We start from the raw sequence: 12,520 nt of genomic DNA, 5'->3' as shown, positions 1-12,520 counted from the left end.
CTGTACCCTGGTCAGAAGATCTCGCATTTGAAAAGGTCTAGCATTGAAAGTATAATAGAATCACACTGAGGTCCAGTACACCGGTAAACACATGATCGTCTCCCAGCGACTAAGTTCCCTGTACCACGAGTATCTAGGACTTCTATCCAGTCTGACAGACTAGTATCTGTCATGAGAACATTCCAGACCACTGGGAGGAAGGGTTTCCCTAATTCCAGGGTTAGACTCGTTATCTAGCAGGCCAGGGCAGGCCTGGTTTTGTCGTTGGGTCAGGTGTATAGTCCACAGACTGAGGCCTGCTTATTTCACACTGCCAGAATGTTGAGTTGCAATGGTTTGAAGCGCAGAGAACAGCATCAAAAGATGCCACCAATAAGCCCAGAAACCTAATAGAAAAGCAGGGGATTGGTTGAATCCCACTGTGTATTGAAAAGGAGAATCCGGAGTTTGTTATGTGAAAGAAAAACCCTAGACAGGGTCGAACCAAGGATCATGCCGAGATCATGGGTGCTCACAATCTGTGGCTCGCTAGCTGTTGCGGAACTACAAGTCCCATCATGCCTTTGCGAGTCATGCTTGTAACTGCAGTGGCTTGCAATGCATCATGGGACTTGTAGTTCCGCAGCAGCTGGAGGGCCATAGGTTGAGCACCTATGGCCTAGAAACTCCCAAGGAGAACACCATCCCAACTTCTATAGGATGTGCACATTGGTGGATAGAGCCTGTGCCAACTGTTTCCTAAGAAGAAGGTTGTTTAGATATGCAAGTATGGGGATGCCCCAAAAGCAAGCAGAGCAAGAACAGGAGGGCTAGCACCTTGGTGAAGATCTGAGGCACAGTGGACAGATCAGGGAAGGGCAACACATTGGTAATGCTGGGTGGCCATTGCAAAACACAGGTAGTGTTGTGTGTCCCCAGAAGGTTTTCCCGGATGAAGGGAAGCAATGACTGATTCCATGCAGAATTTTTTTAAGGTGTTGGTGAAGATCTGAGGCACAGTGGACAGACCAGGGAAAGGGCAATTTGTAGTGCTGTGTGGCCATTGCAAAACACAAGTAGTGCTGAAGCATCTGGGACACTGTGGACACACAAGTAGGCATCCTGTATGTCTATAGAGATCAGAAGGTGTCCCGGATGGGGGAAAACAATAACCTGTGGATTCCATGCAGAATTTTTCTAAGGAGTTGAGTACATTTAGATCCATAATGGAACACATGCTTCTTTTAGCCTTGGGGGAGGTGAACAGGCTTGGATATAAAATCATGGGACCCTGTATGACACAATTTGGGGTGGTTGGCTGGCACAACCAGGTTTGGCTCCTGCTGATCTGATTCTTGATCGTCTGCTACAGTAATGTAATGTTTCTGCTGCCGATAGGTGGGTTCCATGTGGGGGGGGGGGGGGGGGAGTATAATGGAGGTCTCTGTGATATGCTTGATATGCTTGATCGACCAACTGTTTTTCGGTGGGGATCGGTTCTTCTGGGTATGTACTACTCATGGTATATGGATGTATCTTCCTCTGTGCAAGTGCATGTGTTCTGTGAAACCTGTAAATTCTTGTTTTCTGCAATAAACTTTGTTTCTGATTTAAAAAAAAAAAAAGAAATCATGGGACCCTTCCTTTTCTGGGACAACAGTTATGATCCCTTAAGAGAGATGCTGTGCCAAAACAGAAACATGGAGGTACACCAAGCTTTGTGGGGGCATTGGCAGGTTTGATAATATGAAGTGGGGTGAAGGCAAACTGAAATTCCAGGTTGTAGCCTGCAGATACAATATTCTGGGCCCAAACATTTGAAATTTCCTAGGACCAGAGGGTACCAAAGGCCAACAAACATCCCCCAATCTGACAAGTGAGGGAACCCTCTCATTGCGAGGACAACTCTCATATGGAAGTTTGAGGATTCAGGACTTAGTCGGAACCATTTCAAGGCTTTGCTTTGAAAATCTGGGAGAAATTAAAGGAACTTGTCCACTAGAGCAGTGGTCTTCAACTCCGGTCCTCGGGGGCCCACTAACAGGCCAGGTTTGCAAGATAACTAAATTACATCACAGGTGATCTCATTTGCTGCTCAGTGATTGCAGTATTCTAGTTTGCATCTTCCCAAGGTAATACTTAAAATCTGGCCTGTTAGTGGGCCCAGAGGAACGGAGTTGAGGACCCCTGCACTAGGAGGACGGCCCACTTTTTTTTTTTTTTTTTTTACAAATCCCTCCTCAATAGTATACTGTTGGGCAAAGGGAGAAGTAAAGATTTTATCCACGTTAGCGGATCGTACACAGGCAAGGCCCTACACAGGACCGCTGCCGAGTGTTTATGATCCACCATACAAAGTATGCAAGTGAGCGATCGCCCACAAAGGCTACTTACAAATGGTGTAGAAGAAATGATTAGTTCCACTTGTGACATTGTCACTTCAAGGCAGCAGACCAGGTGAACATTCAGAGCACCATATTACATTCTAAATATAGATGTGACATGGTAAAAAAGGTGAACTTAGCTTTTAACCTCGAAGGACAAGAACCAAAACAAGTAAAATACAGCCAGGCTCCCACACAGACTTGCTAAGGATAGAAAGGCAGGATCCAGGAACATGCCCAAGCTAGATAGACTTTGCCCTGCCAGTGGGAACACTACCTAAAGAGTGTGTTTAAGGACAGGGTTCCACCAAACGGGGAACACTGTGTAGTGCTCTGCAGCAAAGTCACACGTTACACACAGGTGTCTAAGAAAGCAATTACAGCAAAGACCAGTGCCTGCAGCATAAACTACAGACTGGCCCCGTTCCTTTCTCACAGCAGGGTGTGGGCATGGCCTCTATGGTAATGTTGAAGATGAGCTGATCTTTGAAAAAAATCATAAAATAAAGTTTGCTACTCTCAGAGTAGAGAAGACATCCATTCTCTTAGGACACTAGCAAAAAAACTGGAGTATGATGGGGGTAGGAGGGGGCTACTGGGGGAGATCATCTGTCTTAGAACTTTTTTTGTTTTTGTGTCCACTCTCCTGAAGGCAGTAGCATAGTTCAATGTAACTGAATTATTACAGAGGTAGGTTTGTTTTAAAAATGTTGATTACAAAATATAAAATTCAAACAAAGGCTTAATTTTTTATTTATTCTGAAAATAAATAAATATGACATAAAATGTTGAAGTGTAATACCATACAGATAAAAAAAAAAATAATTCTGACCCACCTCTGAATTCTGAGTCTTGTGCTCTAGTCAAGGAATACCTATTTCATCTCACTGGGAGCACAGTGGGTTCTGCTACAAGTCAAAGCTTGACTATTCATCAGAGGATTCTTACACAGGTATTTTCCCTTGTAAGCTATCCCCTTAAATTTAAGTCCAATGGGCATACATGCAATTGAAATAATAAAATGTATATTGATGTAAGAATTTTAATGAAGCATTGCAAAAATATCAAACACGGTATACTTACCTGCTCTGTGCAGTGGTTTTGCACAGAGCAGCCCGGATCCTCTTCTTGGGTCCCTTTGCCAGCGCTCTTGGCCCCTCCCTCCCGTCAAGTGCCCCCAGAGCAAGCCCTGCTTGCTCTAGGGGCAGCCAAGCAGGCTCGCTCCCGAGCTGCGGCACTGTTGTGTCCATTTACACACAGTGCTGTGGCTTGGCCCCTTCCCCTCTCTACCCTCATTGACACTTGCTGTGATTGAAAGCAGCAGGAGCCAATGAAGAGTGAGAGTCCCCAGAGAGCCGAGGCTCTAATGCACATCGCTGGACCGAAAAGGGGCTTGAGTAAGTAGAGGAGGATTCAACACACAGAAGGTTTTTTTTTTAGAATGCATGAAGGTAAAAAACCTTGAGCCTTTACAACCACTTTAAAGGACTCTGTCAAAATGAAAAGTAAACATTGAGATGTGTAGGTTCAGTTTTCATCCAGGCAGTGCTGTAGCGCACCAATCCATTCAAAACCCTTTTGTTGGTAATCTGTTAAAAAGAAAAAAAAAGACAACTCCTGCTTGTGTGTTACAACAGATTTATTCCCAGACGGCTTTACAGATTTTTTTCTCCAACCATTCTGATTATGCCACATTCATTTTGCTGTAAGCTAGGTCTGCCACCCAGGGAAAATATGAGTACACGTGCTTCTGTAACATCTGAACAATGCTCACAAGGTATCATACAGATACAACTGACCACATACATTATCTAAAATTTTTTATATGAGTACTTCCAATATCCCACCCACTTAGTGATATCTCCTTACACAGGGTAGCTACAATTTTATTATAGCGAATTTCAAAAGGTTCAAGATTTAAATAGATTTTTCTTTAGCAAGGGAAACGTATGACATTTACTGATGTTTGACAACATGGCTACCTACCTCTTGTGTGCAGGTAATTCTTCGTGGATGCGGCGCCTCTTGCTGCAGCTGATACACTGAATAAAAAACATACAAGTGTTGCTTTACATATCTCTCAGATAAAAAGAACATGCTCTGGACAGTCTAAACAGTCTTCCATTTCGAACACTATCTGCACACTAGGCGGACAGAAAACCAATACTGCACACAGGTTGGATCACTGTCCTATATGCACATTTTAAACAGATGCATTAAAAAAGGCAATTTACTAAGTGAAATCAAGCTGCATGCACGTTAGAAATGTTCACACATCTATATTTTACTTATGGACCGATAACAGTGACTTCAGTATTGCTAGCTGAGATTCATATGAGATTTAATTTCCTGTAATAATTGTTGCACACAACACAGAATCTAGGTTACTGCATGGATAAGAGCATATGGCCTGATTTTGGGCGATGTACAGTAATAAATATTTTTTTTTTTTTAAATTCCCCTTCATTAATGTGAACTTTTTACAATTAGAAAATCAAAAACATTAAAAGAAAATATTTCAAACAAAATTTTGCTAGTGTAAAGCCAGCCTAATACTCATTGGCATTCAACACTTTCTGGGAGTGTCGGATGTCTGTATCCCCCCCCCCCCCCCGCGTCCTATAGTGAAGTAGGTGGTCAGAGGAGAAATGTACAGCATGCGGCAGGGGGAACAGGCAGAGATTTTTTTGATACACACCAGTGGCCAATGGGGTGAAGATGCATTAGTAGCACCTGAGGGATAGTCTGGGTATTTCTGTTATCTACAAACCCATTTTATGTGCCAATGGTAAGGCTGCTCATAGATAATGAAATAACTCCTAAAAAAGGATAGGTGGGGAAAGTTTGCCCCTCCTCACAAGAGTGCTGCTGGCATGCAATGCAATCCCTACCCACAGCTGATATTTTCATTCCTTCTACACAGAACAGGATGGGCACCCAGTGGAGGAACATTTTCCAACAAGTCAAAACATCATTCTGTCCAATAAGAACCTAAAGCACTTATAATGGCTTAAAAATTATGAGTGAGGTTAAAAAGCAGAATCGTTGTTTGTAATAATGGAACTATACATTTGTAATCAAACGTTTGCATACCCTGGCAGAAATCCATTTTGGCATTAATACTGACAATATGACTGATCGTGCCAAAAAATTAAATATTTAAGGATAGTGATCATATGAAGCCATTTATTATCACATAGTTGTTTGGCTTCTTTTTAAAATCATAACAACAGCAATCACCCAACTTACTCTGATCAAAAGTTTACATACCCTGACACTCAGGTTAAATGGCAATTAAAAGGTTATTTCCCACATCTGTGGCTTTTAAAATTGCAATTAGTGTCTGCGTATAAATAGTCAATAAGTTTGTTAGCTCTCACGTGGATGCACTGAGCAGGTTAGATACTGAGACATGGGGAGCAGAAAAGAACTGTCAAAAGACCTGCACAACCAGGTAATGGAACGGTATAAAGATGGATAAGGATATAAAAAAAATATCCAAAGCCTTGAATATGCCAGACAGTACTATTCAATTACTTTAGGTGGAAAATTCTGTGATCTCTCGATATCAAGCCAAGGTCAGGTAGGCAGGCCAAGAAGGATTGCAGCCACAACTGCCAAAAGAATTGTTCGGGATACATAGAGAAACCCACAGATAACCACAGGAGAAATACAGGCTGCATTGGAAAAAGACGGGGTGGTTGTTTTAAAGGAGCACAATACAACCACAGTTGAACAGAAATGGCTGCATGGTCGAGTTGCCAGAAAAAAGCCTTTACTGCACCAATGCTACAAGAAAGCCCAGTTACACAGCTTCTGGCACACTTTAATTTCTGGGGGGGGGGGGGAGGGGGGGGACTGAATGTAGCATGTTATCAGAAAACACTGGCAAATAGTTTTTTCATTGTTCTGAATGAAGATGGACATTCCAGCACGACAATGAGCCTAAGCATAAGGCTAATTTAACCCTCCAGTGGTAACTGCAGAGAAAAGGTGAAGGTTCTGGAGTGGCTATTACAGTCTCCTGACCTTAAAATCATCAAGCCACTCTGGGGAGACTTCAAAAGTGTATTTCACAAGACACCAAAGACGTTGCATGACCTGGAGGCATTTTGCCAAGACGAATGAATAGCTATACCACCTGCAAGAATTTGGGGCCTCAGACAACTATTACAAAAGACTGCATGCTGTCATTGATACTAAAGGGGGCAATACACAGTATTCGGAATAAGGGTATGCTGACTTTTGAACAGGGGGCATTTCATTTGTTTACTTGTTGCCTTTCTTTTTTTAGGATTGTGCATTTCGGCTATGACCTACAGTTGAATATGAATCCCATAATAAACAAAAGAACTGTGTTTTGCCTGCTCACCTAGGTTTTCTTTAAAAATGGTACTTACTGTACAGTATATTACCAATTCTCCGAGGGGATGCAAACTTTTGAGCACAACTGTATGATGGTTTTTACATTCAGGCAGCCTTGAATACAAATGCTATTTTATATAAATGAGGAAACAGGATGGAATTCCCACTTGTTAAAAAGCCAGAAGCTGCGTTAGACTCTGGAGCCTTTCCGGTTTTCTTCTAGATTACATCAAAATTACAGCACCCCATGGTTAATTACGAACACTTAGCAAATATTTCAACATCATGTTCTTTTCAATGGGTTTCACTGTAGTAATATTCAATATATACAGATTGATATCACAATGGAATACTTACGGTAAGATTTCCACACTGGCGGCCTGTACTCGTCATTATCTAAAAAGAAAAAAGTTAAGACCATTAATTTTGCAAGAAAAAGACTGATACAATTTAACCTAAACTGCACGAATGATCAAAACACATTACAAAATCGAATCCACCCAAAACTAATGTCTTCAGCAGACAGTCATAGAAAGCCGCCTTCAATAATTACACAACTTTCCAGCCCTGGTGTAATGATCTGTACAATTTGAAGTTTACTGCCAATTACTTTCCTTTGCTGTACTGCATTTTAACTACGGTACTTGAGTCCCAGGTGGTGTTTAAAATGACGCAGGGACATCAGTTGTTCGACTCAGCAGCTCCTAAGCAGTTGGATGGTCTTGTTGACATTCGATGAACATCAAATGCTCAACAAACCATTCAATTTTTAGTGATCACAAACCTGTGAAAAAGTCGCCATTGTGGTATTTTGTGCCCTCAATCTATTCAAAGTAATCCTTTTCTAATGTTGTACTATTATTTTATGCAAACTGTTTTTTCTACTGCATGTGTCGCAATGTACTGAAAGCTCTCCTAAAGTAAAACACATTTGCTTTACCACTCCTCCATGATACATAAAAGTCCCCCCGGAAAAATTATGTATGTTTGGGTAGATTACAAAAAAGATAGAAACCTAAACCTAAGAAAGATAGAACCAAGACACCTCTAAAGTGAAAACAAAAACAAATCTGGGACTTGAGGGGATTTAGCTCTCGTTCACATTGAAAGCAGCTTTGCCACTTCATCTGAACTCGCACGATTTCAAAGCCGCATTTCAGTCTGAATTTGGGGGGCGACTTGAAAGACATCTGTGCGGGTTCATGCACAGATGTCAATTGACGTCACCCCCGAAGTCACCAAAACTAGTGCAGGAACTACTTTTGGAAATCGGTGCAGTGCCGCAAAGTCGGCATGGCACCAAGTGGGACGGTGCCATTGCCGGGAAAGGGCTGCATTTTGACATGCAATTTGACCTGTGAAATTGCACAGATGTGAACAGGGGCTTAGGGAGAAAAAGGCCACGAGCGCAAATGGTTAACAAGTAGTTAGAAAGTATAAACAAGCCTGAAGACAAAAAATATAATAATGCAACCACCAACCACTAAAGGATTTCCATGTCTGTGTTGTGAACTTTGAAAATGAAAACGTTCATAATGGAACCCTTGGCGGAGACCATTAGATCCCATCCTCAAACTGAAGGTATAAAAATTGGCAAAAAAATCACATTCTATTACACTTTTTGCTGACAATGCAATTTTGTCTCTCGCTAATCCGACTCTCTCCCTCATGGCTTTGCATGAAATATTGCAAATGTTTAATTCAATATCTTATTTCAAAAGTAAACCCGAATAAATCTAGCATATTGGGCATTGGAGTGAAAGTTAACATGAGATTGTCTATCCAAAAATCTATACCGTTCATGTGGGAGGAAGAGTTTATCAATTACCTAGGGATCAAGTTAACTAACCCACTCTCACAGTTATATAAACTTAACTTTGAACCCCTTATACATACTTTCACCCAAGAGTTGAACAGACTTAAAAAATTCTACTTGACCTGGTCAGGTAGATTAGCTACATTCAAAATGATCCTACTCCCCAAACTTCTGTACTATTTTAGAGCTCTTCCTATACATGTTCCAGTATCATTTTACAAACAAATGCAGAGCACACCTATCGAGATTCCTTTGGGAGCGGAAAAAAAAGCGAGGTATCCTCATAAAAACCTTAATAAAACATATTAGAGTGGGGGGCATGGGAGTACCAGATATTAGAGAGTACCATGTAGCGGCTAAATTGGATCAGAGAAAATATTGGTTTAATCTGTCTCAACCACCATTCTGGTGCCAAGGGGAACAGGCGGTGGTCACCCAGGGTACACTGAGTGACTTGTTGTTATTAGCTACTACATTGATGACACATTCTCTATACAGCATGCACCCTACTATATCAGCTACACTGCAGGCCTGAGATCACTTTATGGGGACGAAGGATACAAATGTTGAACATAAAGTTGTCCCAATCCCCCTGGAGGCACCATCTTTCCTCTCCCCAGACCTGAAATTAACGTATTGGAGAGGATACAGACTAGTACATATAACTATTCTACGACAAGACCATATCATCTCATTTCAGGACCTATGCACCAAATACTCGATACCTAGGAGAGTAGGATTACATGACATATGCTAGAATAGTGCACATTTTATCACGTGCAAAAAACACAGCGTGTATCCCTACCAGTACAACTATTGAAGTTATGATTCCACTAAAACCCTCAGAGTAAGGGGATAACGCTGATATATAATGTACTGCAGGGCAAACACTCTTGAAAAACTGACTCAATTATTAAAATGGGAACAAGACTTAAAGCTATTACCTGAGACCAATGGCTTAGAGCTATAAGACTTAACCACACCTACACCAGGTGTTCCAACTTCAGGGAAATATAACAAAAAAATCATTTCAGATGGTATAGAACGCCATACATGTTAGCAAAATTTATAAATTCAGCCTCCAATCTCTGCTGGAGGGAGTGTGGGAAAGTAGGAAACTTAGCCCATATGCTATGGTTCTGTGTTTCTGTACGTAGCTTCTGGATGGGCATTGCGAAACTTATTGCAGACATCACAGGTATATTGAATAAATTGATATTTGAGCAGGCACTACTGAGCGTAAATCAGGATATATATCCACCTTTTTTACAGACCTTTACAGACCTCGTTATTGCCAGTCTAGCTGCATATACTTTATGCAGCTAGACTGGCAATAACGAGAAAATGGAAGTCCACTCTGGCATTATCAATCAAAGTAGTAACTAACTTGGTAGATGGCTCTTATGAATATGAAGAAACACTGGCATGCAATGAGGGGAAATTTGCCTAACAAAAAGGTGGGAATCCTTCAGACATTCCAAATGGGGAAAATGTGTAACACCATGAGTCATTAATTCTTCCTTGAGACATATAATGTTTTATGATATGTAGTAATATGTTATCCCTTGAGATACTAAATACTGCTTCAGTAACAACACCATTCATTATCTTTACTCTCTCATCCTACTTTCTTTCCCTTTCTTCGCCTTTTCAGCCCTTTTATCATATTTTTCTTTGCATACCAAGCCTGTTGCTTGGACCTCCTTATGTTTACTGGTTGACACAATGGTTTTTCTATGATTGACATTGACAAATGTTTTGATAACTCTTACCTGTTACGATTGTGTGTTGATGTATATTTTATACATTTTTTTGTAATCTTACTTTCTATAAAACCTAATAAAAATTATTTTGAAAAAAAAAAAAAAAGAAAATGAAAAATGTTCACAATGCTTATAGATACAGAGGTGAATGTGGACTTGTTTTAAAGTTATATTGCAGAATATGTAAAAGTTTAAGTGTGCGTGACCCGGGCCCAGGTTTATTTTAAAAACATTGAAATACCTGGAGGTCCTGCCAGAAATGCCGTCAGCTTATTTCCTGTTGCCTGACAACATTGCAATTGCTAAACTGAAATTTCCAGCAGTGTTTTCAGTCCTGTTTAGTTCTCCTCAGCTGGACTTTAGGAAGAGAGATGCCGTCAGGTATCTAAAGATTTAAAAGAGTCAGGTCCCTGCAATAGAAGGAGTATAATAATCCCTCTAGCAGCCCATATCTCTACTTTCTCCTCTGTTTCAGTCCTGCAGCTAACAAAAGGCTGCAGTAACACATGGGTATGGTGGAAGCAACTGCAACACTTTTGGGAGTGTGGAATGCTGAAGAGGCCTTTAAGAGGCTGCAGCACTAAAATGGAGGAGCAGTGCGAAAAACAGGCATGCTGGAGAGCAGAGTATACCCTGTCTTCTATACCTGGATATGGAACCTTTAGATCTAAATTACAGGGTCTTTAACTTCTCCTTGGTTACATCCCCACTTCCCTCTTTCATACCTGCTGCTTGCCGTTTTGCCTGCTCTCCAAGAATATGTAAACCCAACATTTCATATTCCTGATGTGTGCCTGCTGTACCATGTACCTGTATGAAAAAGTATTGTGTTCCCTTTGTATTGCTTTGTTTATGTGAAATCCCTGGTGTTGCTGCCAGTCCCTCTGCTTTCCTATCAAAAACTGACTAGGCATGACAGTCCGGATTGGTTAGTGCTCTAGTTGTGCTGAGAACTCAGCCTGATCTCCTCCAACGATCAGGCCCATTCTAATGCCACTCCCCTCCCCTGCACAGCTGTTCACTGGGAAAACCAGTGTACTGTGGTTTCTCCTCCCTCAGCACTCCTTATGCAGATAAGAACAGAGAATATTTGATCACTTTGAAAATGAAATTTTTTTTTCTTCCCCCTTTTTTTTTTTATTTAATCTATACACAAATGTTTACCCTTTTATTTATATTATAAATGGAACGTGTTGTTTTAGAAGGTAAGGGTTTACATATACTATGAAGTGCAACAATGGCTAGCCTTCTGGAATTGACTGCAATTTTGTCATGCTCAACAGGTGTTATTGGTGTACTTGCACCATTTTTAAAGAAACATGACAAGGGAATTTTACATGCATTAGAGCAGTGTTTCTCAACTCTGGTCCTCAGGGCACACTAACAGGCCAGATTTTAAGTATTACCTTGGGGAGATGCAGACTAGAATACTGCAATCACTGAACAGCAAATAATATCTCCTTGAGTTGAGAAACACTGCATTAGAGAGCTGTGCTGAATGTGTTTTGTTTTGTAGATTTTGCCCAGACATACACAAAAAAAAACAGAATGTACGGACATTGATGGATCTAAATGGATGATGATCTTTTACATCCGCAAGCCCATAGGAATGAATTGCTGTCTGTTTTCTGTCTGAAAACAGACAATTGTAATATGGATGAACAGCCTGCCTGTGTAAAAGGGCCCCAACACCTTCCTCAACAGCCCCCACCCCTTGCTTATCTGTTTAGCTTCCAGGAGTGAGAAAACCCAATTCTTCCAGAGGGAGTTAGGTGACTCATTTACGTTGCCCTGCTTGAGCACAGGAAAGGGAACTTCAAGCATGATGCTTAGGCACTGTGGTCTTTTGTGAGTGTCAGTAACCTATCACTCAGAAAAAAGCAAGGCATGGCCCAACTAACCTGATGCCATTATCACTTTGCACAGTAGCAGTATATAGTTAACAACAGGATATTACCTAATTTAACAATACCTGCAATTAAAGACAGATATTGATGGGTAAATCCCAGCCCTGCTTGCCCCTCACTATTCTACTTCAGCTGGTCACTGCTGGGCCAGTCCAATCAGGAAAAAAAAAAAAAAAAATCCTTTTCTCTGCCCGGCTACTTTTAGCTCCACTCTGTGTGAGCTGTACTATTAATCACTTTAAAGCAGTGAAGGAAGCAAAGCCATCAAAGGACAAGGGCATGTGGAACTGGTTTGTGTGTTAGGTG

The 12,520-nt window shown here is 41.1% G+C and overlaps 1 protein-coding gene across 2 annotated transcripts in view; it reads right to left on the bottom strand.

Annotated features, from left to right (window-relative positions):
• The window catches only part of CHN1 (chimerin 1), a gene marked incomplete at its 5' end in the record, with an annotated part of 205,135 nt that overhangs the window by 154,879 nt on the left and 37,736 nt on the right, over positions 1–12,520 (bottom strand). The window contains 2 exons of one of the 2 annotated variants that reach the window (XM_082260779.1): positions 4,350–4,405; positions 7,086–7,124. In XM_082260779.1, the coding sequence (XP_082116905.1) occupies positions 4,350–4,405; positions 7,086–7,124 (95 nt within the window). Of the gene's footprint in view, positions 1–4,349; positions 4,406–7,085; positions 7,150–12,520 lie in introns of those variants that run through there. The other variant, XM_082260778.1, reaches the window with a different exon arrangement.

This window comes from Pelophylax lessonae (assembly GCF_965119305.1).
Source record: "Pelophylax lessonae genome assembly, chromosome: 6".
NCBI classification, from domain to species: domain Eukaryota; kingdom Metazoa; phylum Chordata; class Amphibia; order Anura; family Ranidae; genus Pelophylax; species Pelophylax lessonae.
Note: the sequence above shows the minus strand (reverse complement) of the source record. Positions and strands in the feature narration are given on the sequence as shown.